We start from the raw sequence: 16,756 nt of genomic DNA on the forward strand, positions 1-16,756 counted from the left end.
AACTAATGAAACACTTTCGGAATGATTTACAATGCCTACTTCTGTCCCGATTCCAACGTCTAACATTGCAACATCCTCGGTTTTCATCTCTTGAGCAAGAACGTCCACAGACGTTCACACACCTCGATGAAAGTGTCCGCAGCAGATTTCAGGAGGTCACAAAGGCGAGGATTGAAAACACGACTTATTAATTTCCACTAATAAGAGTAGGCTGCATCGTATATAATCTTATGTCAGGCATAATAGGGTCCCTTGTTAGTTGGATCGTGCTTTTCTAGAGAGCCTAGCTTGAAAAATGCTAAAAGAAAATAACAAAGCAAAATATTTAGTTGCGGATGTAATGGAGAACAGGGTAAAGTGGCCGCTGAGGTCCTCGGTGCTAGAAGGTGCTATCATGGCGCGGAAAATATTTCATCATATTCTCCCTAAATGGCTCGTCACGCAATCAAGTCCATCCTCTTAACTGTGTCAGTTAGTGCGTTTATTGTGGAGAGGGAATGTTACTTGTGTCTTTTTAATGAAACTCTTCATATCTTGACACCATAATCCTAGTTTAGTTATGGAAACTTGCGTCATGCTATTAGCGAATATACAGATTTTGTGTAAAGGGGTCATTACGGGCAAAGTAGCCACCTCGACGGTCTCATCTGGCCACGGGAAAACGTAAAGGCGTCGACCGAAAGAAAGGGTTCCAGGCAATATTTATAACGAATCTTTATAGCATTGAGCTAGAAATGGCAATTAAAGAAAGAGAAGAAAAAGAAATTAGAATCAAGGAAGAATGAAAAGCAGCCGAAAAGAAGGCAGTGAAAAGAACAGTGTGAAGCGCAAGGACCCTAAAGACCACTTTTTGAGAACATCGTTCAAGATCGAGAGTGCATGAACTGAGAAGAAAAATTGTCAAATTGAAGTCCAGAAGAGCAGTGGACATACTGACAGTTGTGCTTCATCTAGGACGACGAATTCTATCCATAAGTTGTGTCAGTTTCACTTTGAAAAGTGTAAATAATTTAATTAGAATCATATTTTACGATAAAAATTGGGCTGCCAAATGAAACTGACGAGATAAACCAATATTGCCTGGCAAAAGTGTTAGCTAAGATGTGGGTGAACACTATAAAACATATAGTAAACATCAAAAAATGTATTATTTTTTGCTAGATACAGTTTGCAACAAATTTTTGTTAGCTTTAATTTTTTTGTACTGTCGTTGCGAAGCACCTGTGGTCTAGGGGTAGTCTCTTTGATTAGTAATCAAAAAGTCTTCGGTTGCAGGTTTCAAACCAGCCACTCCTTAAATTTCGATTGATAATCAGAGTTGGTGCCGAAAGCATCCGGCGTAAGAAGTCACCCTCATTCTGCCAACGTCTTTGTCAAAGAGAGCAGAGTAGCAGACAGAGGCTCAGGGCACTCTCTTGTCCTTGGGGTGGGAAACTGCCACTAAAGGCGGAAGAATCAGCAATGATCAACGGCATAGGGATGCAGCAGGCAATGAACATCATCGCATTAAACACACATTAAGTTTACCCACAAGACATGTGACCTGTAACTGAAAAAGTGTCATGATGATCTCCCCATTGATTAAAGATTCCGGAATAGTCCTCCATTCGGATCTTTGTGAGTGGACTGCCAAGGGGGAGGTGAACATGAGAAAAATGAATAACAAACAAGAGGATAACGTTCTACGAGTAGGGGCATGGAATGTCAGAAGCTTGAACATCGTAGGCGAAATCAGAAAAGGGAAATGCAGAAGCTCAATCTAGATATATTAAGCGTCAGTAAAGTGAAATGGGAAGCACTCAAGGATTTCTGGACACATGCATATAGGGTAATACCGGTAGCAGCAGACAGTGTTATAATGGAACGGGCTTAGGATTCATTTTTAATAAGAGGATAGGGCAGGGAATATGTTACTGTGAACAGTTCAGTGATAGGGTTGTTCGCATCAGAATCGACAGCAAACTAACACCGACAACGATAGACCAGGTATAGATGCCGACGTCGCAAGCAGAAGATGATGAGATAGAGAAAGCATATGAAGATATTGAAAGGCTGATATGATGCGTAAGAGGAGATAAAATTCTAATAGTCATGGGGGACTGAAACGCAGTTGTAAGGGAAGGAGCAGAAGAAATGATTACAGGAGAGCATGTGCTTGGGACAAGTAATGATAGAAGAGAAAGAATAATTGATTCTGTAATAAATTTAAGCTAGTAATAGTGAATACATTGTTCGAGAACCACAAGAGGATGAGGTATACATGGAAACGGCCGGGTGTTACGTGAAGCTTTCAATTAGATTACCTCATGGTCAGATAGAGTTCCCAAATTCAGACACGGGATTGTAAGACATACCCAGGAACAGATATAGAATCAGATCACAATGTAGTATTGATGAAGAGGCCAAAGTTTAAGACATTAGTCAGGAAGAATCAATGTGCAAAGAAGTGCGATACACAGAACTGGGATACAGAAGTTCTAAGGACGTTCTCTAAGGCTATAGATACAGCAGTAAGGTATAGCCCAGAAGGCAGTACAGTTCAAGAGGAATGGTCATCTCTAAACAGGGCAGTCACAGAATTTCAAAAGGAAAATATAGGTACAATCACGGTAACTTTGAAGAAACCGTGACTAACAGAAGAAATGATCGATGAAAGAAGTAAGTACAAAAATGTTCAGGAAATACAGGAATACAGAAATAAAAGTAACTGAAGAAGGAAATAAATAGGAAGTGTGGGGAAGTTAAGACGAAATGGCTGCATTCAAAAGCATAATAACAATCAAGGTAAATGCGAAGAAACCATGACTAACGGAAGAAATATTTCAGATGATCGATGAAAGAAGGAAGTACAAAAGTGTTCAGAGAAATACAGAAATACAGAAATAAAAGTCGCTGAAGAAATAAATAAATAGGAAGTATAGGGAAGCTAAGACGAAATGGCTGCATAAAAAAGTGAAAAACTCGAAAAAGATATGATTGACATAAGAACCGACTCAGCATATAGCAAAGTCCAAAACTCCTTCGGTGACATTTAAGGCAAGGGTGGCAACATTAAAAGTGCAACGGGATTTCCCTAGCTAAATGCAGAGGAGAATGCGGAAAGTTGGAAAGAGTACATTGAGGATCTCTATGAGGGGAAAGATTTGCCTGATGTGATAGACGAAGAAACAGGAGTCGATTTAAAAGAGATAGGGGATCCAGTATCAGAATCAGAATTTAAAAGATCTCAAAAAAGGTAGAAGGCATAGATAACAATCCATCAAAATTTCTAAAAGCTTTGAGGGAAGTGGTAACGAAACGACTGTTCACGTTGCTGTGTAGAACGTATGAGTGTATCGACATACCATCAGACTTCCGCAAAAATATCACCCACACAATTCCGATGCCTGGAAGAGCTGACAAGTGCGAGGATATCGTACAATCAGCTTAATAGGTCAAGCATACAAGTTACTCACAAGAATAATATACAGAAGAATGGAAAAGAAAATTGAGTATGTGTTAGATGACGATCAGTTTGGCTTTAAGAAAGGTAAAGGCACCGGAGAGGCAACTCTGACGTACCTATTGATAATGGAAGCACGACTAAGGAAAAATCAAGACACATTCATAGGATCTGTTGACCTGGAAAGAGCGTACGACAGTGTAAAATGGTGCAATATGTTCTGAATTCTGAGAAAAATAGGGGCAAGCTATGGGGAAAGACGGATATTATACAGTATGTACAAGAGCCAAGCGGTAATAACAATAGTGGACAACTAAGAATGAAGTACTCGGATTGAATAGGGTGTAAAACAAGAATGTAGTCTTTCGCTTCTACCGTTCAATCTGTATATCGAAGAAGTAATGACGGAAATGAAACAAAGATTCAGGAGTGGGAATAAAATTCAACGTGAAAGAGTATCACTGATACGATTCTCTAATAACTTTGCTATCCTGAGTGACAGTGATGAAGAATTAAATGATCTGCTGAATAGAATGGCAGTCCAATGAGTGCAAAGTACGGATTGAGAGTAAATCGAGAAAAGACGAAAGTAATGAAAGGTATCAGAGATGAGAACAGCGAGAAACTTAACATCAGGATTGATGGTCGTGAAGTAGATGATGTTAAGGAATTCTGCTTCCTAGGCAGCTAAACAACCAATGACACACGGGGCAAGGAGGACATCAAAAGCAGACTTGCACTGGCCAAAAGAGCTTTCCTGGCCAGTATCAAACTTAGACCTTAATGCAAAGAGTAAATTGCTGATAATGTACGTTTGGAGCAAAGCATTGTATGGTAGTGAAACCTGCACTGTGGGAAAACCGGAACAGAAAAGAACCGAAGCATATGAGATGTGGTGCTACAGACAAATGTTGAATATTAAGTGGACTGAGGTAAGGAATGAGCATTTTCTTTGCAAAATGTGGAAGGAAAGGGGATGTGTGGAAAACACTGTCAAGGTGAAGGGACAGGTTGGTAGGACATCTGTTAAGACAGCGGGGAATGTCTTCCATGGTACTAGATGGAACTGTAGAGGAGAAAAACTGTAGAGGAGGACTGCAATATATCCAACAAACAATTGAGGACGTAGGCTGGAAGTTGTACTCTGAGATGGAGAGGTTGATACAGGAGAGGTATTCATGGTGGGTCGCATCAAAAAAGAACTATCGCTGCATGCTGCCAACTCCAAATTACAACGAATGTATAATTCTGCTTTTACGCTATGAACCCTCCGTTTGGTTCTAGTGTTAGACGATTAATGATTCATGTGATTTAAGAATTTCTACATAGGCGTAGCTACGTCGAACTGCCAATATCCTCTTGATAATTTTGCATATCAAAAACTAATTTGCGATACGAATGGAAGATAAAAATACGGAAGCACTCGTACGTCATGTCGGGCATAGTGGCCATTTGCCGCTTTGCGAAAATGGAATTGTTTTAAATACATACTCTGATCCAAAGTAAATTAACTATTCGATATTGTTCTTCAACAAAAGCAGATTATAATCAATCGTTTAAGCGAATTTCCGTCTACTGCTACTCAGCCTAAAAAATAGGAATACCTTAGCCTGGCTATCTTTCCCGCCTCTGTCCCATTAAGACATAGCTATGGAGAAGTTACAAAGGACAGCCATTAATATACCCAGAGAATTAACAAGCAACATACATTGAAGGAAATGAATGAGGCAATAACATAGATGAATTGATGAACGATAAAGGAATTCCGTTCATGCCACAACCGAAACACCACGTGTTAAATGCTTATCCACGTCTATACGTCCAGAAATCCAGAGGAGGCTGATACCATAACTACAGTCCAATTCACGAACTATAGCCGATAGCGCAGATCGAGGAACGGACGGCGACTGCATCGTTTCCAGTTCCAAGCGACAGTTATGATATATGAACTGGCGTGCTTTGCGCTAACAGAAAACGTGTATTCGCTGGCCGGAGTGGCCGAGTGGTTCTAGGCGCTACTGTCTGGAACCGCGCCACCGCTACTGTCGCAGGTTCGAATTCTGCCTCGGGCATGGTTGTGTGTGATGTCCTTAGGTTAGGTAGGTTTGGGTAGTTCTAAGTTCTATGGGACTGATGACCTCAGAAGTTAAGTCCCATAGTGCTCAGAGCCATTTGAACCAAAATGTGTATTCTGAAAATGAAGTCTCTCACTTGATTTTGTAGAATTTGTAGGAACAAATGGAGTAAAAATTCTCCAAATGACTCGCTATGATCAGGTTCAATACTCCCACTAGCTACGATGTTCACATCAGAGAACGCAAAACTCTGCTGGACGCTCTTTGTGTGTTGTAGAATACGTGACGCAGGTGCTTGAAACAAGTCCAAACTCGACCGCGTCTTTCGTGACTCCAACTGTAATCACGTGGAGCGTCTGTTACATGTATAGTCTTTTCCTACTAAGCAGATCGCTTATGACGCCCTGCGTCCGGCCACCTCTTACAATTATTGCTGAGATGAACTCGAGCTTCGTTTTCAACACCGCCCCGGGCAATGTACGACATATCATTATCCCCTGTGTGGTTAGCGCTGTCGATCACCTAGAAGAAAAATTATTTGAGATAGTCGCTGAGAATCGCCGAAGTTTACTCTGTAAGAAACATCAGCAGACGGTCAATCACTCACTGCTCAATGGAATTCGGTGGAATGAAACAGCAGCCTGCTCCGGGAGACAATGCTTCCGTTAAGACAATAAGTTGGTTGTGGTATGACTGGGCGCCGCTGAGGTCAGTTACACTCTTATAATTGCACCGGTACCGAAACTGTACCCAGCACCAAAATTCCGACTTTCGGTTACAGCAGCTGGACTTCTTGAAACTCTTAAAGCTGTGTACATATGTATTCGGTTTATGTTTAAGACGGCGTTGTCAGCTTCCTTGCGCTTCTGTAGTCCATGCTTATACTGACCTGACACAATGTCAGCTCACAGTCCTCTTCTGTATTCTCCAATTTTAATTGTCTGTACCTCCAGGTATTTAGAGGCTTCGAAAACTTAAGAATTTGCGTGATTTAAGGTCTAATAGTAATTTAACGTTCTTTTTAAGTACACGTGTGGAGGACCCGCACTTTTTATTTATTTAGGATCAGTTGCTTCTTTTCGCACCTTCTAGGTATCTTATCTAAATTATTTCGCCATTCATTTTGATATTACTATGTCTGTAGTACATGGTACAAGGCGGCATTTTCTGCGAACAATCTAAGAGGACTGCGCAGGTTGAGACCTACTTTCTTTATATCGTTTATGAACAGCAGAGCGCGTATCACACCCGCCTGGGGAGCTTTAGAAATCACTTCCGTTTCATTACATGAGTTCCAGTCAGTTACTATGAGCTGGGACCACTTTGACAAGATATCAAAAATCCAGTCACACGAATGCTAAGCTACACTACTGGCCTTTAACGTTGCTACACCAAGAACAAATGCAGATGATAAACGGGTAATCATTGGACAAATATATTATACTAGAACTGACATGTGATTACATTTTCACGTAATTTAGATGCATAGACCCTGAGAAAGTACTACCCAGAACAACCACCTCTGGCCGTAATAACGGCCTTGATACGCCTGGGCATTGAATCTAACAGAGCTTGGATGGCGTGTACAGGTACAGCTGCCCATGCAGCTTCGAACGAGGCCACAGTTCATCAAGAGTAGTGACTGGCGTATTGTGACGAGCCAGTTGCTCGGCCACCATTGACCAGGCGCTTTCAATTGGTGAGAGATCTGGAGAATGTGCTGCCCAGGGCAGCAGTCGAACATTTTCTGTATCCACAAAGGCCCGTACTGGACCTGCAACATGCGGTCGTGCATTATCCTGCTGAAATGTAGGGTTTCGCAGGGATCGAGTGAAGGGTAGAGCGACGGGTCGTAACACATCTGAAATGTAACGTCCACTGTTCAAAGCGCCGTCAATGCGAACAAGAGGTGACCGAGACGTGTAACCAATGGCAGCCTATACCATCACGCCGGGTGATACGCCAATATGGCGATGACGAATGCACGCTTCCAATGTGCGTTCACCGCGATGTCGCCAAACACGGATGCGACCATCATGATGCTGTAAACAGAACCTGGATTTCTCGGAAAAAATGATGTTTTGCCATTCGTGCACCCAGGTTCGTCGTTGAGTAGACCATCGCAGGCGCTCCTGTCTGTGATGCAGCGTCAAGGGTAACCGCAGCCATGGTCTCCGAGCTGATAGTCAATGCTGCTGCAAACGTCGTCGAACTGTTCGTGCAGATGGTAGTTGTCTTGCAAACGTCCCCATCAGTTGACTCAGGGATCGAGACGTGGCTGCACGACCCGTTACAGCCATGTGCATAAGATGCCTGTGATCTCGACTGCTAGTGATACGAGGCCGTTGGGATCCAGCACGGCGTTTCGTATTACCCTCCTGAACCCACCGATTCCATATTCTGCTGACAGTCATTGGATCTCGACCAACGCAAGCAGCAATGTCGCGATACGATAAACCGCAATTGCGATAGGCTACAATCCGACCTTGTTTCACCAGGCAACTCCGGTCAACTGCTGTTTGTGTATGAGAAATCGGTTGGAAACTTTCCTCATGTCAGCATGTTGTAGGTGTCGCCACTGGCGCCAACTTTGTGTGAATGCTCCGAAAAGCTTATCATTCGCATATCACAGCATCTTCTTCGTGTCGAGTCTGTAGCACGTCATCCTCTTGGTGTAGCAATTTAAATGGCCAGTAGTGTACTTCACGGGCACGCAGTCCGGCCAGAAACCGCTTGTGACGCAGAACGTCAAATGATTTATGGAAACCTAGAATTGTGTGATCAAACTGAATCCCTTGCCGATATCACTCATTACTTCATCGAAATAAAGAGAAGAATCTTAACAAGATTAGATCTAAAGTCTTAAGGGTTGTTAAGTGACCAAGTTACATTAATTTAATTTAAACCATCAAACGGACCATTATTAACAATTTCGAACCTCGGGATATCGCCTTTTTGTTTGATAGTAAAGATGTACTGCTATAGCACAATTTCGACATTGTGAGAACACCTTTCAGACTTGATGCGTTACCATAGTCTCTCGGGGCCGACAATTGTTCGTAGTCCATAGAGCCGTGCTGGTGTGGCATACTAATCAGCTGCGTCCGCGCGAACCAGCCGTTACTGTCACCAAACACGGTGCTGGCCAGTACGACTTCTGAGACAAGCCAAGCTTCCGAACACAGGGCCATAGGCGGAAACACAGGCCGAAGCACAATAACCTCAGTGTGCGCTTTGCTTCACTCACAACAGTTCCTAACTCTGTGCTCCATTGTGTCTGGCTGTTTATCAGGACTCTTCCTGTGCTTATTATTTGTTGTTGTCGTTCCACATAGCGACTGATTGGGTTCTGGCTCAACTAAGGCCATTGTTGCTGAATCCTTAGTTTGGTATCTTTCATGTTTACGACTTCGAGACACTAACTAGTTTTGAGACTGTCAGTGTATGTTGTATTCCGTAAATAGTAGTAAAACAAATCGATTTCTTATGTTACTCGTCATTGTCAGCTCTTACATTTTCAGTCACTTTTGCTGCGTCGACTCTAGGTTTAGCACTACACTTTAAATTAGGGAAAGCAATGAAAGAACGAAACATTACAGAGAATGGAAAAGCTGGAAACGGAGATAGATGAAAAAATAGTTCTGTCTAATGAAAGTGTTAAATTCCAAATTAATGCCCTCAGCTTTTCTAAAATAATAGGAAGTTTACCTGTATGCCTGGAGCAGACCTTTATAACGAACTGAATTGCTAACAGTAGAAATAGCAAGCCAAAAAAATCTTATGGACTAAAAGAATACCGTTTGTTAATGACACTCCTTTGCAAAACTGAAGGACGAGACAGATAAAGTATCGTAACATATTAACTAATCTGTGGAAATAAAGCAAAGGGCGGAAGCATGTTGCCGAATGTCTCCCAGCCACGCACCCAAAGTTCATAGACATATGGCGTGATGTAAGCGTTATTATATAGCTAGATGATGTTAGCCCTGCAACACGACGGAATTCAAGAAATGCGAAAAAAGACACTATGTCTCAATCAGTGAGTAGTTATTGTCGTGATGTTCTTCACTGAAAAATGGCCAGGAGACAACATTTGGCTTATTTCACAAGGTTGGAATTATCGGTAAACTGGAAAAAGGACGAAGTTTCACGATTCTAGACCAAGAGTTCTGTATTACTCACAGCACTGTTTCACAAGCAGGGGGTGCGTTCCGAACCACAGGCACTGCAGCGCGAAGGAGAGGCGATGGTTGCCCACGGTCAAGTACGGCAGCAGACGACCGCTACTGCAAAAGGCAAGAAGTCACCCGCATCAAAGAGCGAGTGCAATTTCAACCACGTTAACAGGACTACAGGGAACGAATTTTCTAGGTCCACAGTAGCACAGCGACTGCATGGGTGTGGTCTCTTTGTCCGACGACCAGCCTGTTGAGACTCGCACGCAGATGGCAGCGTTTGCGGTGGTACCAAAGGCATACAGATAGGATCGCCGAAAAGTGGGGCCGCGTGTTCCTCTCGGGTGAGAGTTGAGTCAGTCCGAGTAGGTGAATCTGGACGAAGAACATTGCCGAACATGATCATATTGGGGGTCCAGGTGTTATGCTCTGTGGAGACATAATGTTGAAAGAGCGTACTGACCCCCAAATTTTTGCACACGATACAACACTGCCGGCCGTTGTGGCCGTTCTAGACACTTCAGTCCTGAACGGCTCGCAGGTTCGAATCCTGCCTCGGGCGTTGATGTGTGTGATGTCCTTAGGCTAGCTAGGTTTAAGTAGTTCTAAGTCTAGGGGACTGATGACCTCAAATGTTAAATCCGATAGTGCTCAGAGTCATTTGAACCATTTGATACAACACTGGACAACGTTATCGTGACACACTCCTCATTCCGCAAGTGCGTGTCTACATCTACATCTACATTTATACTCCGCAAGCCACCCAACGGTGTTTGGCGGAGGGCACTTTACGTGCCACTGTCATTACCTCCCTTTCCTGTTCCAGTCGCGTATGGTTCGCGGGAAGAACGACTGTCTGAAAGCCTCTGTGCGCGCTCTAATCTCTCTAATTTTACATTCGTGATCTCCTCGGGAGGTATAAGTAGGGGGAAGCAATATATTCGATACCTCATCCTTCAGGCGTAATTCACCCCAGAATTCATTTTTATGGATGACAAAGCATGACGCAATCGAAATGCGCAGGTGGAGCTGTTGGATTTTCGAGTAATGGACTGGACTGCCCGTTCCCCACTGAACTCCCATGGAGCACGTATGGGAAGCACTGGTGAGACGTACTGCAGCACGTACATATACCCCAACGAGCAATCTGCTATAATTTGTTACAGGCACTGGTGGCGGAATCTAACGTCCTCTCGCAAGAACGTCTTACGAACCTTGTTTCCAGCATGGGAACACGTTGCAGAGTTCGCGTTGCCCCTTCGTGGTGATAACACGTTAAGAATGACGTCCCACGTTTTGTAATGCCCAGCGAAATCACAAGTCGCGGTTTCAGTGTAATCTTACCTGTGAACAAATGTGTCTGTTCGTCTGATTGAGTATTTCTTTCGGTTAGGTTCTGTGCTATAATGTACCAGTTCTTTCTATGCGTCGTCCATTTGTCATCGAGTTACTTTATTGGCGATGACACATCATGCGTAAGTTACTTCAGTTCTTATATTTTTCACAATACTGTCTGGAAATAGTGTGGATGAAGGAGTGCTAAGAATAATAGGCAAAAGAAGGACTATTTGGGGAGCCTTTAACACATGTAGATAGAAGTTACCAGACTTTTGGTAACGAAAAATGGTACAAATAGCTCTGAGCACTATGGGACTTAACATCTTAGTCCCCTAGAACTGAGAACTACTTAAACAGAACTAACCTAAGGAGATCACACACATCCATGCCCGAGGCAGGAGTCGAACTTGCGACCGTAGCAGTCCCGCGGTTCCGGACTGCAGCGCCTAGAACCGCACGGCCACCGCGGCTGGCTCTTTGTTAACGGATCTGAAAATAGAAATCAAAGTGAGAAACAGAGTAAATTGTGCTAAACAGAATTAAAGAGGCTATTGCAGTAGCAAACAGGAAGAGATAAAAACATCGCCACACTGTAGATAATAGTAAAGGAGGAGATTTACGACTTAACTTGAAATACAAATGTGTCAATGGAAAAATCTATTCATATCTGTCGACCTCTTCTGATGGTACTCGAAGAGATGTGAAGTGAGACAGACGTTATTGACAATAGTGCGTCCCCACAGCATACAAAATATTGTATGTTGTAGTGGAGTGTTGTTCATTGGTTTGTTTACCAAGCGAGATGGTGCAGTGTCTACCATACTGGTCTCGCTCTCAGGAGGACGACGGTTCAATCTCGCGTCCGGCCACCCTGATTTAGGTTTCCCTTGATTTCCTTAAGTAGCTCCAGACAAATACCGGGATGGTTCCTTTGAAAGGGCACGGCCGACTTCCTTCTCCGTCCTTCCCTAATCCGATGACACCGATGACCTCGCTGTCTGGTCTCTTCCGCCAAGAAAACCAACAAAACCCCTCAGTGTTGTCGGCCGGAGTGGCCGAGCGGTTCTAGGCGCTACAGTCTGGAACCACGCTACCGCTACGGTCGCAGGTTCGAATCCTGCCTCGGGCATGGATGTCCTTAGGTTACTTAGGTTTAAGTTGTTCTAATTTCTAGGGGAATGATGACCATAGTGCTCAGAGACATTTGAACCATTTGAACCCTCATTGGTTTTTAACAATATATTGCATAGACACGAGACGCGACGGTTTGAAGGACCAAAATCAGACCCCACACACAGCTGAAAAAATGGTTCAAATGGCTCTGAGCACTATGTGACTTAACATCTGAAATCATCAGTCCCCCAAGGCAGGAATCGAACCTGCGACCGTAGCGGTCGTGCGGTTCCAGACTGAAGCGCCTAGAACGACTCGGCCACAGCGGCCGGCTACAAACAGCTGAACGTGGAATGTATAATTTACAGCAGAGACCTGGTAAGCGAGCCTGTGGAACTGAGGCTGGAGCGCGGCGATGTGCCTGATGCGCACCAGCCACGTGCCCTGAGTGTCTATGAGGCTGAGGGTGAGCGTGAAGCTGTCCAAGTCCGACGTCCCGCCGCGGAAGAGGACCACCGCCTGCGAGCACACGAAGTAGACGAAGGCCAGCGTGACGGCCGCGTTGGCCGCTTGGTAGGCGCGGGAGGCCAGCGGGCCGGCGCGCGGGTGGCGCATGGTGCCCGTCCAGTGGAGGAACGTCAGCAGGTAGTCCAGGTCGCACGCCTCCTGCGCCGCCGCCGCCGGCTGCTCCACAGGCGCGGGCTGCATCGTGGGCGGGCGTCGCGTCGGCCCTCACTGTGTACATAAATCGTCAATGTACAGGGTGATTCAAAAAGAATACCACAACTTTAGGAATTTAAAACGCTACAACGACAAAAGGCAGAGCTAAGCCCCATCTGTCGGCGAATTAAGGGAGCTATAAAGTTTCATTTAGTTGTACATTTGTTCGCTTGAGGCGCTGTTGACTAGGCGTCAGCGTCAGTTGATGCTAAGATGGCGACCGCTCAACAGAAAGCTTTTTGTGTTATTGAGTACGGCAGAAGTGAATCGACGACAGTTGTTCAGCGTGCATTTCGAACGACGTATGGTGTTAAACCTCCTGATAGGTGGTGTATTACACGTTGGTATAAACAGTCAACTACCCGAGGCGATGGATCGGCCGCCAGGCAGCCCGTGACAGAGCACTTCATCACTGGCCTCCAAGAAGCCCTGATCTTACCCCCTGCGATTTTTTCTTATGGGGGTATGTTAAGGATATGGTGTTTCGGCCACCTCTCCCAGCCACCATTGATGATTTGAAACGAGAAATAACAGCAGCTATCCAAACTGTTACGCCTGATATGCTACAGAGAGTGTGGAACGAGTTGGAGTATCGGATTGATATTGCTCGAGTGTCTGGAGGGGGCCATATTGAACATCTCTGAACTTGTTTTTGATTGAAAAAAAAAACCTTTTTAAATACTCTTTGTAATGATGTATAACAGAAGGTTATATTATGTTTCTTTCATTAAATACACATTTTTAAAGTTGTGGTATTCTTTTTTAATCACCCTGTACTTTAGGTGCTAGGAAATACAGCCTTTCTATTCTGCTAGCATTACGTTGGAGGCGCTTTGAGGGTATCCACTCCTTTCGTTGTTGAAGGCAACGAAATCTTTTTTCAGTAAAGGTGTAAGACTTGTATATTTCTATTGCCTATTGTCAAACCACAATTTATGAAAGAAGTCTATATTTTATTAATAGGATTAAGTAGGAACAATAAATATTTGTCATTTTGGAAATATTTGTGGTAGTAGGGAATGCCTGCACCAAAATGTTGATGACGGGAGAGACTGCACATTGATATAATTTTAAAAAGGGCGGGAGAAACCGTGTATGGATACATTTTAAGAAAAGAGCGGGAAAGACCGCGCATTGATACATTTTGTAATGGTAGCAGGGATTGTGTGCACCAGAAAGCATAGTTGGTGTGAGAGACCGCACTTTAGCGTTCGTAGGAAGTCAGTAGTAAGCGAGATGTGAAGCGAGTCGGTAGCAGGTCTGAAGCGAGAGGCTGAGAAGAGCGGCCTGCGTGCCAGCCACCAGCTATGATTTGCAAGAGATTATAAACGGATGAACAGAGACATCAGCTAACTATTATAATATGAGGAACTAATATTATTGAATTAATTTTTTGAGAAACTCAAGACTACTGAAGGTAAGTTTGCGCATTGCTGGTTGTAAGATTATTGTAAAAAGTAAGTCCTATTTGAACGTTTGTAAAATCATTTCATTCAGAATATAATTAATTTTTGCCAACAACATTGCATTACTGATTATAATCCATCTCAAAAAATCCATCAACGTAAAACTTTGCAAAATTTCATTGTTGTCAATAAAAAGTTTAACTATCAATTACATAACTTCAGTCAAATCAATTAAAGAATTACGTCAGCTTTGACAGCCCACCAGCAGCTAATAGAGTATAGTAAACCACAGTAAGTATATTCATGTCGCAGTTCGATGTAGCTGTCAGATGCCGGTCCAGTAACAGTAAAAAAGGTAAGGAACAGTTTTGGGTTATTGCAGGTAAAGACTGAGGGCCACGCCGACGACACATTCTATGTTTCGTCGAAATAATCAGAAAATCACTTTTAATAAGCAGCTTTTAAATTTGTATGCGAAGATTGAGAAAGAGAATTAATTTCAAAGCGAAGATTTCATTTCTTATTATTAAGCAAGAGATAGACATCCTAAGGGAAGGTTTAATATGTTATTGTAGAAGGGAAGGTTGCGTAACAGAAGAGATATAGAGGAGACGGGAAGGTTTCAGTAAAAGAGATATAGAGGAGACGGGAAGGTTTCACTAAAAGAGATATAGAGGAGACGGGAAGGTTTCAAAGGTGGTCCACTGGTGTAACATATTTGTACTGAAATGTGGAACAAGTTGTGGAAAATTTTCGTCTGGGACACACCCACATCTACATCTACATCCATACTCCGCAAGCCACCTGACGGTATGGAAGCGGAATGTAATCCAAGAGAATTCTGAAGAAGGAACTACGACCGTTTATAATGTGTCGCTACTTGAGAAAGGTAAAAATAAAACGGACAGGTACATATACGAAAGCAGATATACCAAAAATGTAAGTTACGAAACGAGTCTATTGAAGACCCGCACAAGAAGAAGCAACTCCTTAGTGGGATAATCAACAAATGGTAACCTGACGCCAGAAGGGCCCGGTGGCTAAAACTGCAGGGAAAGGTAAAATTATGTTGTATAGTATGTTATGTGTAGATAGAAAAACTAATGAACAGGCTTTAAGAGAAGTGAATGAGAACAGAACGCTGCTAAGTAGGAAGAAGAAAATGAGATACAACAAGTTCCTCAATAATGTATTTGAAGGAAAAGTTTTAGAAAAAAAACCAAGAGGCAGGCCAAGAACAACGTATTTTAATAACATCAAAGAAGATATGAGGATAAAATCGTATGAAGATTTGAAGAGGATGACAGTGGAGAGAGGGACGTGGCTAAATCGACAAGCCATAGCCTTTAGTTTACGAGAGATGTATGCTTTGTATTGTAGCTGTGTAGTAATGAAAAATTTAGCACATGTCACGAAATGTTGGAGGCGACCAACAAAGCAATCGGAAGAATGATGGCTTACAAAGGGATATCATAAATACACTGACAGAAAAACGGCACATTCTTAGTGTAGAGTAATGAAATTTCGGGGATACATTTGTATAGCTAACATAATTAAGTGGTTAACTTGGCAAGATCACATGTTAATAAAAGTCCGAGACAAGCCATTGCAAATGTGAAATGCTGGTACATTAATAACCGGTGTAACCGCGAGATCTTAAATGCAAGCACGCAGACGTGCGTGTATTGTGTTGTATGGGTGCAGGATGTCAGTATGCCTGTTGCGCTTGGTCGATCAATGCAGGGACAGTTAATGCTGGTTGTGGATTACGCTGCAGTTGTTGTCCGATGATGTCCCATGTATGCTTGACTGGAGACAGATGTGCTGATCAAGCAGGCCAATCCATCATGTCGACGTTCTGCAGAGCATCTTACTTTACGACAGCGGTATGTGGGGAGCGTTACCTCCTCGGGAGAAACCCCCTGTCATGAATGGCAGCACAGCAGGTCGCATCACCAGACTGGCGCACAGTTTTGCAGTCAGGGTGCCTGGGGTAACCACGACAGTACTCCTGCTGCCGTACGAAATCGCGCCCCAGACCGTAACCCCAGGTATAAGACCGGTGTTGTTTGACACGCGGACAGGTTGGGTGCAGACCCTTAGCAGGCCTCCTTCTAATCAACACACCGAGCGAGGTGGCGCAGTGGTTAAACACTGGACTCGCATTCGGGAGGACGACGGTTCAATCCCGCGGCGGGCCATCCTGATTTAGGTTTTCCGTGATTTCCCTAAATCGCTCCAGGCAAATGCCGGGATGGTTCCCTTCAAAGGGCATGGCCGACTTCCTTCCCCGTCCTTCCCTAATCTGATGAGACCGATGACCTCGCTGTCTGGTCTCCTTCCCCAAAACAACTCAGCTCTAATCAACACACATAAATGGCACCGAGGCAGAAGCAGCTCTCATCAGAAAATACAAGAACGCAACAACTTCCATCCTGCCCACCAGTGAGCTGTTGCTTAAGTCGCAGATGTCGGTGTTTTCCTGTC

At 43.7% G+C, this 16,756-nt stretch overlaps 1 protein-coding gene across 1 annotated transcript in view; it reads right to left on the bottom strand.

Annotated features, from left to right (window-relative positions):
• The window catches only part of LOC126092771 (uncharacterized), a 51,763-nt gene extending 38,912 nt beyond the window's left edge, over window positions 1-12,851 (bottom strand). Inside the window, exon 1 of the mRNA XM_049908499.1 lies at window positions 12,510-12,851. Within this exon, the coding sequence (XP_049764456.1) occupies window positions 12,510-12,851 (342 nt within the window). The remainder of the gene's footprint in view (window positions 1-12,509) is intronic.
• Between the last annotated feature and the right edge of the window lie 3,905 nt (window positions 12,852-16,756).

Source organism: Schistocerca cancellata, chromosome 7 (assembly GCF_023864275.1).
Source record: "Schistocerca cancellata isolate TAMUIC-IGC-003103 chromosome 7, iqSchCanc2.1, whole genome shotgun sequence".
Classification (NCBI taxonomy): Eukaryota; Metazoa; Arthropoda; class Insecta; order Orthoptera; family Acrididae; genus Schistocerca; species Schistocerca cancellata.